The 13,239-nt window shown below is 43.6% G+C and overlaps 1 protein-coding gene across 17 annotated transcripts in view; it reads left to right on the top strand.

Annotated features, from left to right (window-relative positions):
- Positions 1–13,239, top strand: part of FNBP1 (formin binding protein 1) — a 62,950-nt gene that overhangs the window by 19,885 nt on the left and 29,826 nt on the right. For all 17 annotated transcript variants that reach the window (XM_070955795.1, XM_070955810.1, XM_070955809.1 and 14 more), the window contains exons 2-6: positions 1,630–1,745; positions 2,739–2,795; positions 2,940–3,087; positions 5,288–5,350; positions 6,457–6,561. In XM_070955795.1, the coding sequence (XP_070811896.1) occupies positions 1,630–1,745; positions 2,739–2,795; positions 2,940–3,087; positions 5,288–5,350; positions 6,457–6,561 (489 nt within the window). The remainder of the gene's footprint in view (positions 1–1,629; positions 1,746–2,738; positions 2,796–2,939; positions 3,088–5,287; positions 5,351–6,456; positions 6,562–13,239) is intronic.

Here is a 13,239-nt window from a genome sequence, read left to right as displayed (position 1 = left end):
AGGAACAAACAGTCAAATTAACTTTAAAAAGTTGTAACTGCTCCCAGCTCCTTGCAAGAAAGTTTCTTTTTCAAATCTTAAAACTTTGTTTCCAGGGTTGTATATTTGAAAACGGAGAGGAACTAGCTTTATTTCTTCTTTCGGTCCCATTGTGCTGGTTTTACATCTTGTTTTCTTCGAAATGGATTGGTTTTGCTTGAAGTTAGTTTTGTAGTATAAGTAAACAACACTGGTAACAATAACAGTGTTAGAAAGGACCTTGGAGGTCATCTAGTCCAACCCCCTATACTAGGGATTCGAACCGCTGAATTGCCAACCTTTCTGATCGACAAGTTCAGTGTCTAAGCCACTGAGTCACCTGGTCACTTTATCTTCAACGAAACCAAAACAGCATAGAAATATTTTTTTAAAAAAATGCATTTGGAACACACTGAATGAAGAATAATAACCAAACCAAATTCAAATTGGGGTGCTGAAATTTTCTGACTCCTTTTGTATTTTTTTTAAAGGATACCAAGGCTTCCTTATTTAGGAATTAAAGTTAACTTTAATTAACTTCACTGGGTCGGTGCAATTAACATGCACCGACCCAATGAATTTAATTAAAAAAAAAATCTCTTGAGTTCTTCAAGGTAGAGAGATTCTTTAGCAAATCTTAATCTAAAATTTAGATCAGGCAAGTGAAGATCACCCATTAAACCCCTTTCTTGCATCTTTCTTAGCAACAACTGGAAGTATAATAATAATAATAATAATAATAATAATAATAATAATAATAATAATAATAATAATAATAATAAATACAAAGACCTGTAAATTGTAAGAGGATGACTCTGGCAAAAGAAATCAAAGGTATTATTAGCAATAGTGATAGGCGCCTTGGATCACCCAGTTAGGGTGAACTAGAACTCACCCTCTCCTGGTGATAGGCCCTAAATCACTCAACCAGCTTTCGTGCCTAAGGTGGGACTAGAACTCACCGTCTCCTGGTGATTGGCCCAAAATCACCCAGCCAGCTTTCATGTTTAAGGTGGACTAGAAGTCACAGTCTCCTGTTTTCTAGACCTGTGCCTTATCCACTAGAACCAATATTTAAGTACTGAATATTCATAGCTTTCTGCTGAACAGACATAATTAAAGAACTAGGGGTTAGGGGCCAATTAGTGTTATGTAAAGCAGATTTTGCCTGCAAATTCGTATAGCTATTTTTCCTGGCATTTGAGCGACAATAAGTTTGGAGAAAAACTTATTGTTGCCGGAGTTGCCAGTTTCTTGACAATATTGGCCTGATTACTGGGGAAAAAAATTGGTGAGCCGAAAGGTTCTCTCTCTCAGCTGCTGCTGTTTTTTTTTTTTTCCTTCTGTATATTACAAAGGTGAAAGGTGAAACCACAGAAGTTTCTCCCTCCGAATCCCGTTTTTGCTAAATCGTTAAGGTCTGATAACTTTATAAGAAGAGGACTATTGTTTTAAAATATTTCTCTGAAAGGATGAACAGTGTGATTAATCTTCCTCCAAGCTTGATCCGACTGGCCAATTAAATATATATTTTTTTTTCCTGAGCAGGGGTTGGACTAGAAGACCTCCAAGATCCCTTCCAACTCTTTGTCATTCTGTCTTCCTCTGCAGGATCAATTTGATACCCTCGAAAAACACACCCAGTGGGGTATCGACATTCTGGAAAAATACATCAAATTCGTCAAAGACCGGACGGAGATCGAGATCAATTATGCAAAGCAGCTTAGGTGAGTCCGAAATGCGTAATTCTTGTAGGACTCACCTGTATTTGCCAAGTATTGTGTGAACCATGTTTCATCGCAGGGATTTATGGATTTAAAGCTACCTAAACTGGGCAAAGCTTATTTTTAATTTTTTTGTTACCGTTGCTGAGTTTCAGATTTAGGGTTTGCTAGACAAAACATGATCTTTTTTCCTAGATATTTTGGCCCCCAACATCCTGCAAATTCAAAGACCCCTCTGCCGGCTGACTGTTTTCTATCAGAAGTCCTGTTTATTTATGTGTCCTTCAACTTATCCTGCCTTCTGCAAGTTTTTCTGTGATTGTAACTCCTGAATAGGAATGGAGAAGAAATCTTTCTTCATTGCCTTTATAATTTGTTTTATGTATTTTATCCCCAACTTGACCCATTCCATTTTCATCTTAGTTTATGGCTGATACAGAAATAAAACTACCTTCAGGCCTGAGTGTCTAATTGAAGTCTTTACTTGTAAAATGTTTCATCATTGTTAGGACAAGTTGATGGTCTCATTGGAAAAGCTACACTTCACCAAAGTTCCAAATTTAGCAAGCTGCAAACCTCGGATAGAAATCCATTTCTCTTTATTTTTGGGAACAAAATGAAGTTTTCCCTTGGAAAAGCACAAGAAGGCATTTCCAAGAGGTCGGGTGGAGAAATTAATCTTGGTTTTCAGTCGCTTGTCCCCCTCCGATTCAAGGTCTTTTAGGTTGTCCTCGTCTTTACGACCATGCTTTACCGTCGTAAGCCGTGCCGTTTTTGGAAGTTTGCAATTGCTTATTTTTTTTGTTTGCAAAATGGTTTGCTTTCTTTTGTAGAAAAGAAGTCCGTGAGAATTTTCTTATCTGAAATGGCCACAAACCAACCCAGCCAATAAACAAATGATCTTCTGTTTAAAGAAGAAAAGAAAAAGCTTGCTAAACTATTTATTGGCATTTGTTTATTTATTTTCCTTCTCCCTCTTTCTACTTTTATTTTTAGGAACCTCGCAAAGAAATACCAGCCCAAAAAGAACTCCAAAGAAGAGGATGAATACACGTAGGTTTTCGGCTGAAGCGCCACCTGCAATATATATATATATATATACGGAACGAGTCCAACCTATCGAAAAGTAATATGATTTTTAAAAAGTGCTTTTGAGTTTCCATTTTTATTTTTATTTTTTTTTTTTGCTCCTTTTAGGTATTCATCATGTCAAGCTTTCCTGGCGACTTTGAACGAAATGAACGATTATGCCGGTCAGCACGAGGTCATTTCAGAGAACATGACTTCCCAAATCACCATGGAGTTAGCCCGTTATGTACAAGAACTCAAGCAGGAAAGGAAATCGGTAAGGAAGTTTTTCCCCTAAACTTTCTGATTTCTTTGCAATGAATTGAACGAACTGAATATAGCGGAAACCCTGGGCAGCTGATGAAAAGCGGAACAATTAATTTAATATATGTAAATGCCGCCCAACTCTGGGAATCTTAACCATCACGTTTCAATGTTAATAAATTTTGCTTGAGGAGAAGTTGAAACAGGAAGGGAAAGAGGGCAGGAAGGAAGGACGAAGGGAGGGAAAGTGTGAAGGAGGGAGGGGATGGAAGGAAGGAAGCCAGTCAGGAATGGATGGATGAAAGGGAGAGAGGAAGGAAAGGGAAGGAGGAAGGAAGGGAGGGAGAGAGGAAGGAAGGAAGGAAGGAAGGAAGGAAGGAAGGAAGGAAGGAAGGAAGGAAGGAAGGAAAGAGAAGTCAGGGATAGATGGATGGATGGATGGATGGATGGAAGGGAGAGAGGAAGGAAAGGGAAGGAAGGAAGGAAGGAAGGAAGGAAGGAAGAAGGAAGGAAGGAAGGAAGGAAGGAAGGAAGGAAGGAAGGAAGGAAGGTGAAGTCAGGGATAGATGGAAGGGAGGAAGGGAAGAAAGGGAAAGAGGAAGGAGGGAAAGAAAGAAGGCAGGAAGGTGAAGGCAGGAATCGATGGATGGATGGATGGATGGGAGGAAGAGAAGGAAGGAAGGAAGAGGAAGGAAGGAAGGAAGGAAGGAAGGAAGGAAGGAAGGAAGGAAGGAAGGAAGGAAGGAAGGACTTTATGGACTAGTAACTTGACATACAAGAACGCAGGGCTCCTCATGGCTGTACAGTCATTTAATTTCTTGACAAGACCATCTAAACATCTCCTGAGCCAGCAAACGAAGCAAAGCAGGTGGTTCCTCTTGGGACTTTTAATTCCCCCTCGGGTGTTTCTGCCAACATCAGCGTCCTGTTGTTTCCTTGGCACAAAATATAAATAACGCATTGGATGTCGCCCGCTGAGGGCTCCACCTCAAGGATTGAGATCGTCGGTGTGATCTGCTCGGAAGGATGCAGAGGAAAAGAAACGAACCTTTTCGAGATTGGCAAGGAGCAAAAGGCTGGCTTGGCAAAACCTGCAATTAACTTTGGCTGGAGAAGGGAATGCTGAGGTCTGGGTTATAATCTGAATTGATACGTCGGGCTTACTTACTCAGGGCAGAAAAAGCCCAAGAGACAGAAAGAGAGAGAGAGAGAGAGAGAGAGATCATTAAAAACCCAACTTTGATTCATTTGGAGTTTTTCTGCTTTGCCAGGACAAAAAAAAATCTCTTTTTTTCTCTCTCTCTTGTTTTTGAGGCCTCCAAAAAACTGCAGCCGTCTGAGTTTGCACAGACATGTGGGTGGGTGGGTGGGCAATTTTCACACTGCCCCAGGCCTGGGTATTTTTGTTGTTTTTAAATCCCAGCCCAAAATTAGTTGGAGATCCCTGACATTTCCACAGCTGAGGTCAGGGTGTTGACATAGATACAGCAGAAAGAAATCAGTCTGTCTGGATGCTAACAAAAGGCATTGAAAAGAAAAGGAAGGGAAGGGAAGTAGAGATTTTAGCGTCCACAGTCGTTCCCTCTGTCTGTGCCTCCTCCTTTCCCATCGCTACGGGGAGTCCTCGGTTTACGACCGGTCAAACGTTCCAAGTAATGACAGATCTTTAAAAAAAGAGATTTGTGACTCAGATGACCCGGTGAATGCAAATGGTGCGATGCTCCCTGTTCACACCACAGAACGGGGAGCATCAGGAGATGCTGGTTTGTGAGGAGCAGCTGATGGTTTGGGAGAAGGACACGGTCTCTTCAGATGGCCCCGAGTGTTTCTCCCCAGCCCTTCAGAAGACAACTTCACCCTTCAACCAAAGGGTATTCCTTCTCTGGCCGGGTGCCCAGAAGATCCATTAAGGGTTGTCCTCCTGTCTGGGTGGCTCTCCAAAGACCTCTCTCTGGTGCTCCCCGTTCTGTGGTGTGAAGGACGTTGCGCTCAAAATAGAATGGCCAATGATGCGGTTGACTGAAGGGAGACATGAACGGGCAGGACAGGAGACGTCTCTTACTCATTCGGGGCCTTGTAACTTTGAACGATTGCTGAACAAATGTTTGTAAGTCGTGGGCTACCTTCAATCATAAAAACGGCATTAAATTAGCCTCTTTTGACCCAAGTCTGCCTTTGTTTTAAAATAAGACTTTGTGAATTCTTCCTTCCAGCATTTTCACGACGGACGGAAAGCGCAACAACACATAGAGTCCTGTTGGAAACAGCTGGAATCGGTAAGCGCGGAGGACTCCGTTCTATGTTAGGTTTGACAGTTCTAGGTTGTTTGTAAAAGTCTGCCTGATAACTAAAGGATGTTGGCTTGTTCCACTCATCAATGATTTCCGGAGGGATCACAACTGGGACCCGCAACTCGGTCATTAAGCAAAGCGGTTGCTAAATGAAACCGTGACGGTGCTTACGGGTCTGACGTCTGCTTTCCTTGGCTTTACAGACCAGCGAAGGTTGTAATTATTATCTGTTTTATTGATTGATTAATCTTTTTTTAAAAAAAAATTGTATGCCGCCAATCACCCTTAAAAGAGGACTCCGGGCGACTTATTACAGATGATAAAAAGACAAAATAGGAAAATAATAAAAATATGAAAACTACGCGGATTGAAATATTAAAACTATCCCCCAAAAAAACCCACCACAGTGAAGAGAGGGACGGCAGGAGGTTTGGTTGTAAAGTTGCCGTAACTGTCAACGGTCGCTAAATGAGGCAGCCGCTGATCGAGGACGACCTGTAAAACCATCGTTAGACCCAATCAATCAGAATAGAGGTGGAAGGGACCTTGGAGGTCTTCTAGTCTACCCCACTGCTCAAGCAGGATATCCTATACCATTTCAGATAAATGGCTGTCCTAGTCTCTTCTTAAAAACCTCCAGGGATGCAGCACCCACAACTTCTGGTGGCAAGCTGTTCCACTGGTTAATTGTCCTTACTGTTAGGAAGTTTATCCTTAATTCCAGGTTGCTTCTCTCCTCGGTTAGCTCCCATCGTTACTTGTTTTGCCTTCTGGGGCTTTGGAGAATAATTTGACCCCTTCTTCTTTGGGGCAGCCCCTCAAATACTATCCCGTCTCCCCTAGTCCTCCTTTTCTCTAGACTGGCCGAACCCAAATCCTGCCACTGTTCTTCGTATGTTTTTTTTTTTTTTGTCTCTTAATCATCAATGCAGTTTGAGATTCCCCCAAACCTCAGCAGCTCTCTTCTTTTTTTTTTTTTTTTTAAAAAATTCAAAACAAAATAGCCAAGCACGGAACCAACTTCGAAGAACTCTCTAGCCATGCCTGGCCCTTTAGGACATGCTAACTCTCTGCCTTCCCTCCCTCTCCAGAGCAAGCGACGATTCGAACGGGATTGCAAAGAAGCCGACCGGGCGCAACAATACTTCGAGAAGATGGACGCGGACATCAACGTCACGAAAGCAGATGTCGAGAAGGTAAGAAGGATTGGGCTTTGTGTGTGTGTGAGAGAGAGAGAGAGAGAGACACGCACACACAAAAAGAGAGAGAAACTCATTTTGCTCGATTTTGGTCGCAGAATAGCAAGAGTCGGAAGGGACCTTGGAGGTCATCTAGTCCAACCCCCCTCCCCGCTTGAGTAAGGAGACTGTCTACGGATCCTTTTTTTTTTTGCAACTCGCAATTACTGCTCGTCCTTCTTAACGGTTGCAATTGGGACCAGATTTTCTGCTGCGGAGCAAAGTGGTTGTTAAGTCAGCCGTGTCCCGTTTTACGACTTTTTTTTTTTATCAGTGCGGCCGTTAAGCGAATCACACGGTCATTGTGCGAATCCATCTCCCCTCCCCCCTACTTGACTTTGCTTGTTGGAGGCCTCGTGGGAGCCGTCCCTTGTCTTGGCACCCGTCAAATTGGGGATTTCTGGACGTTCGACGCCACCCCGTCCGTGCCTGGTGGGCACATGACGTGTCCCTGGCCCGAGAGAACTGTGTGTGTGTGTGTGTGTGTTTTTGTGAAGTGCGTTAAATCTTAAGTCCCTTTCTTTGCATGGCTGGGGACATGTGATGCGGAGCTTACATAATTGCGGTGCAGAATAGTACATTGTTTATTTACGGGGCTGCTGCCGCTGTGGTTGCTTCTGGTGCTCTCTCTTTCTTGTTTCTCTCTCTCTCTCCTCTCTCTCTCTTTATCTTCTCTCTTTCTTCTCTTTCTCTTCTCTCTCTCCGCTTTCTCTATTCTTCTTTCTCTCTCTCTCTCTCCTTTCTCTTTTCTCTCTTCTCTTTTTCTATTCTTCCCTTTCTTTCTCTCTCTCTCTCTCTCTTCTCTCTCTCTTCTCTTTTTCTCTCTCCCTTCTCTCTCTCTTTCTCTGTCTTCTCTTTCTCTCTCTCTTCTCTTTCTCTGTCTTCTCTTTCTCTCTCCTCTCTCTCCTCTTTCTCTCTCTTTCTCTTCTCTCTCCTTTCTCTATGTCTTCCCTTTCACTCTCTCTTCTTTCTCTCTCTCCCCTTCTCTTCTCTTTCTCTCTCTCCCTTCTCTCTCTCTTTATCTTCTCTTTCTCTCTCTCTCTCCATTCTCTCTTTCTCTGTCCTCTTTTTATCTCTCTTCTCTTTCTCTCTCTTCCTTTCTCTCTTCCCTGCTCTTCTTTCTCTCTCTTCTCTCTTCTCTTTCCCATCTGTCTTTCTCTCTCTCTTCTCTCTCCCATCTCTCTTTCTCTCCTCTTTCTCCTTCTCTCTCTCTTGCCCTCTCTTTTTTCTCTCTATCTTAGCGCTAACTCGGCCTTCCTAGGATGACGCAACCGAGTTGTTTTCGACCTCTACCTTTTATTAGCAGCTGTTGGTTTTCTGGCTTTCCCTCGGCTTGGCTGCCTCCTTCCTGTGGCAGGAGATTTCCCAGCCTCTGGAGGCAGCTCCCTTGAGTTGTAGAAAGCTAAAATAAAAGTTGCAGAAAGCTAAAATACGTTGCGTTTCGGTGAGCTGGCCAGGATAGGGTTAGTTAACTTGGCCGGGTTTGATCAGTTGATCTTGTTTTCAGCAACCAGATCTCGCCGTCGCTTTCCGTGTCTAAGCAAGCTGGTTGTTAAGTGAGTCGCAGGCAATTTTACCTTTTTTTTTTTGCCACAGATGTTAAGTCAATTACTGCAGTGAATCCTGCTCTTGTTAAGCAAATCCAGCTTCGGACAAGCAAAGTCGACGGTCGCTAAGTGTGAGAAACAGCCACACGTCACTTTTTTTCAGTGCCGTTGCAACTTCAAACAGTCACTAAACGAACCGTCGCAAGGGGAGGGCTCCCGATAGGAAGAAATCTGGAGATTTTGTGCATTTTGTGGTCGATTTATTTGATAACACGATCCATTCTTTCAAGTTCCCCCTCTCTCTGAATTTTTTTTTTTTTTTTGGCTTTTCCCAACCTGGGCAGGAAGAACGAACGTTGTTGGCCGTGTGAAAAAAAATTGTGACGGGCTTGAAAAGTGAGCAGATTCTCTTTTAGCTCCGGCTTCGTTTCTTTTACCATTTTGGGGAAACTCGTGCAGGGAAGGGTAGACACTCCCTCCCTTCTGCTGTTTCTCCTTTGGCCGGCTGACAACGGCTGCAGGAATTGGGTAGGTCTCATAGTTTAACTAAAAGGGACGCGGTGGCTCAGTGGCTAAGACGTTGAGCTCGTCGATCAAAAGGTCGGCGGTTCCGCGGTTCAAATCCCGAGTGCCGCGTAACGGGGTGAGCTCCCTTTCCTTGTCCCAGCTTCTGTCAACCTAGCAGTTCAAAAGCACGTAAAAAATGCAAGAAGAAAAATAGGGACCCCCTTTGGTGGGAAGGGAACAGCGTTCCGTGCGCCTTTGGCGTTGGGGATCTTTTTGCTCACTTCCAAAGAGAGCAGCTTTTGAGAGGGGTGTGTGAAATCCATCTTTGTTGAGCTGTGAAAGTTCTAACTAATCTGAAAACGTTCTAAAAGTAACTTGCGTTCTCTTGTGCTCCGTTTCTCTTTGCCGAGGTTTATTGTGCTAGATTTCAACCTGCAGGGATTTTTTTTTTTTTTTAAACTTACTTATCCCATTCTGTCTCTGAATTTCTCAATTACACTCTTCAGAAGCGGTTAATCCCAGGCTCTTGGGGGCCACACCATGTTGTTATTTTTCTTCTTGTTCCCGAAAGCACCCCACTTCCTAACACGACGGTCTCTTTTCTTTTAAATTATGTATTTGTTTAAAATACTCCCAACTGGCCAAACGAGCTGCCAGGGAACCCCTTGATCTAAAACCAGAGGCAAAACATATCCAGTTGCCGTATCAGGCAATCACATCGGGTTTAAATAAATAAAAAAAAAAAGATGAATCATTCTTCTGAAGCCCAGCAAAATCCAGCCTCGGTAGGGGTGGGGAAGGGTGAATTTAAGTTCCATGGAAAATACAGGGAAATTTATTTTCCCTCCTGGGTGGTCCATCCACTGCCCTTGCACACCTATCTACACAACTGCAAACGCCCGCCTCCCAAATTGCATTCTGAAGCCCCCACAAAGAGATGATTATCTTGAATGATCATCACCCTGACGATTTTTACGAAGAAAAATAAAGGCAAGTTGCTTTTATAAAAAAGGATTTGAATTCCACGGGAGATACGGGGTCCTGGAATTTGGATGGATTAGATTAGCCATCATGTCCGGAATGATATTGGGGTCTCTTGCTTTGAGCAGGGGGTTGGACTGGATAACCTCTGAGGTCCCTTCCAACTCTTGGTTAGTCTGCATTCTATATCCTATATTCTGCATAAGTTAAAAAAAACAAGCCAAATGTTGGAACACTTCAACTCAGAATTGGCGGCTAGCGGTTCTCCAAACGCCAGAACAGCAAAACTAAATTGCATTTTTAACTCAGAGGTGTGTGTGAACTCACTGATAAAAGTGTACCAGGGCGTGTTGGGTCATTTTTATCAAATACTGTCAGTCCTTCCCAGCCCTTTCATTGTACGTATGTATGTATGATAATTTTGGGTGTACCCGATGCTAGCAGAATTGAGACGTGACTCTACCTTGGTGGATGCGTGAAGCTGAAGTCCAAAAGTTGAATTTTTTAAAAAAAACATTCAAGAGTGAGAGTAAACCTCCTTTAATCCAGTTTATTTTTGAAACAGAACTTGGCATGTCTTGTTCTCCTGTTCTTGCCTTGTTTATCTTCTCGGATGCACAGCTGGCTTGGCCACAGTACAATGCAGGATTTGGCCTGGAAGAGGGAGGGTCACACACCCCAAAAAAAGGAAAAACCCTTTCTGACTTTAAGCTGGAAATCAAATTTCAGCAGGAGCCTGGAGATGATTTTGGGTTGTTATTCTTTGTAGATCAGCTGTGCTTCTCCGGAATTAGCCTCTTGCAAGTGGATACCCTCACTTGGCTTTCCTTTGTAGGGAGAGGTTGTTTGTAGGGAACCAACAAAAAAATAAATAAATCCATTTATTGACATTTTTGCAGTTTCTGGAATCTGGAAAGGGATGCAGAGGGAATAGATTTTGCAAAACCAGGCTTGGCACTTTCTTCGACTAAGATGGAAAAGACATAAATTAGAAGGAGAGGCTAAGAGCCTATTTTGTCCAGGAATTCTCAAGAGGGATGGAATTGCAACAGTTTTATGCTTCTGCCCGCAGTGGCTCTGTGTCAGTGACCATTTGGGATTTAGGAATGTAGGAAAAGCCACCTCCTGTGAGGAAGCTATGTGTTGTCTCTGCATAAGTTGCTGCCCTGAGTGTAGGGATGTAGGGAAAGGGTTCTTCCTGTGAGGAAGCTCTCCATTGTGCCTCTGCAAGAGTTGCTATTCTGAGTGTAGGGATGTAGGGAAGGGGCTCCTCCCAGGAGGAAGCTCTTCAGTGTCTCCCTGCATGAGTTACTTCCCTGAGTGCAGGGAGGTAGTCATATCTCCCAAGTGATATGGTTCAATGCAATATTGTTTGGCTGGCCGAGCTCTTCAAGTAAATTCATTCTTTTGTCAATTTCCTAATTCTTTCAGGACTTCCATGCACTTTTTTAAAAAATTCAGCAACATCGAGCAGAAAAAGAGAGGGGGAAAAAAAAAGAAGATATTAGTCAAAAATATATGCCAGTGTGGGATATAAGGGGAAAAGAAAATTGTGTGCAAAAAAACGAGGGAGTAAAATTACGTCGCATGGAAATTTCTGCAGATTGTCATATGCAGGAACCTTTAATTAAAACAAAGAGCAGGCCGATGAGGAAACAGGATGGATTTAATGTCAAAAAAAGTGAAAGAAACCAAAATATTTGTCTCTGTTGGTAATAATGAACATATGTGGATTCCGAGCACGTGTGGATTATAAGAATTGCATGCTTTTTAAAAAAATACTTGCATTCTAACGCATTGCCTGTAGTGGGTTCTGACTGCATTAAATACTTGCATTCTGTCCATTCTTTCCCCCACCCCCAATTCACGCATTGTGATTGGAGCACTCCCAAAGGGCATTTTCCCAGAGATATTCAAGGAAGCAAAGTTGTCTATTTTAACACTGCAGCAAAATCCATTTTGCAGCCTTTCGCAAAGAGGCTTCTGATTTTTTTCCTGATGGTTCTCAAGAGTGCTTGAGAATTCCTTTCAGGCTTTTCCCCTCCTGCTTTCTTCTCTTCGTCTTCCTTCCTCTCTCCTCCTCCACCCTTCCTCCTCTTCTTTCTTCTTTCTCTCCTTCACCTCCCCCTCCTTCTCCTCTTCTTTCTTCTCTCCTTCTCCTCCCATCTTCCTCCTCTTCCTTGTCCTCCTCTTCCTCTTTCTATACCCATCCTCCTCCCCTCCTCTTCTTTTCCTCTTTTTCTCCCCCTCTCTTTCTCTTCTTTCTTCTCTCCTCCTCCTCCACCCATCCTCCTTTACCTCCTTCTTCCTCTCCTTCGCCGCCGCCTCCTTCTCTTCCTCTTCTTTCTTCTCTCCTTCTTCTCCTCCCATCCTACTCCTCTTCCTTTTCCTCCTCTCCTCCCTCCTTTCTTCTCTTCTTTTCCTTTTCTACACCCATCCTCCTCCCCTCCTCTTTCTTTTCCTCTTTTTCTTCCTCCATCTCTTCCTCTTTTTTCTTCCTCCTCCACCACTACTACCACCCTTCCTTCTCTTCCTCCTTCCACTCCTCCTTCTCCCCTCCTCCTCTTTCTTCTCTCCTCCTCCTCCTCTTCCTTTTCCTCCTCTTCTCCTCTTCCTCCTTTCTTCTCTTCTTCCTCCTCCCCTCCTCTTTCTCTTTTCCTCTTTTTCTTCCTCTCCTTCTTTTTCTCTTCTTTCTTCTCTCCTCCTCCTCCTCCTTTTCTTATTCCACTTTCCCCCCTTTTCTTCTTCTTCTCCCTCCTTCTCTCCATGCCTCCCTTGGGATTGAATGCAACCTTAAGCAGTCAGGGAGGCCTCTGGAGGAAAGCCGACAGATTTTCAAGCCCTCCCTTTCTCCAAAATCTCACCAAATAAGGGCTGCCAGGAGACCCAGCTCTCCTCTTCGCTGGAGAATGGCCCTCCGTTTTATTTATTTATTTTTTAAAAAAACAAAAGGGGGATTCTTCCGAACAGCAAAAGAATGCATTCTGCACGCGTGCAGGGGTGCCTTCTCCACCCTTGGCATTCCTCCCCAGAACCCGGGTCCTTCTCAAAAGCAGGCTGCAACATCTGGGCTGCAAGCGGGAGCCGAGTTCCAGGGTGGTGGGGGTAAAAAAGGCATTTGATGGGAAGCAGATGAGAGGGAGGTTGAGAGCGCCAACCGAACCAAGTGGGCTGAGAAATGAACGCCAGACGGTGAAAATCTTGCTAAAAGGCAGAGGTGGGCGGAGGAGCTGACTTACAAAAGGGATTGTTGATGGAAAATATTTATGCAAAGACAGCGCCAGTTGCCAGCAGGAAATAATTTAACTAATTCCTGCTTTTAAAGAGGCACTAAGTTCCCTTCTGCACATTAAATTGGGGTGTTTTTTTTTTTTAATCCTGCCAGTAACTCAAGGTAGTAAACATATTAATCATCTTTTCTGCTCCTCTTTTCACCACAACAACTCTGTGAGGTGGGTTGGGGAGAAAGAGGGAGAGGGAGAGACTGGCCCAAAGTCATCCGGCCAGCTTTCACGCCTAAAGCAGGACTAGAACTCACCATCACCTGGTGATTGGCTCAGAGTCAAGCAACCAGATTCAATGCCTAAAGCAGGACTAGAAC

The sequence above is a fragment of the Pituophis catenifer genome, unplaced genomic scaffold, assembly GCF_029215685.1.
Source record: "Pituophis catenifer annectens isolate HBS135680 unplaced genomic scaffold, rPitCat1.0.hap2 SCAF_17, whole genome shotgun sequence".
Lineage (NCBI taxonomy): Eukaryota > Metazoa > Chordata > Lepidosauria > Squamata > Colubridae > Pituophis > Pituophis catenifer.
This window is presented reverse-complemented; position numbering and strand designations above follow the sequence as displayed.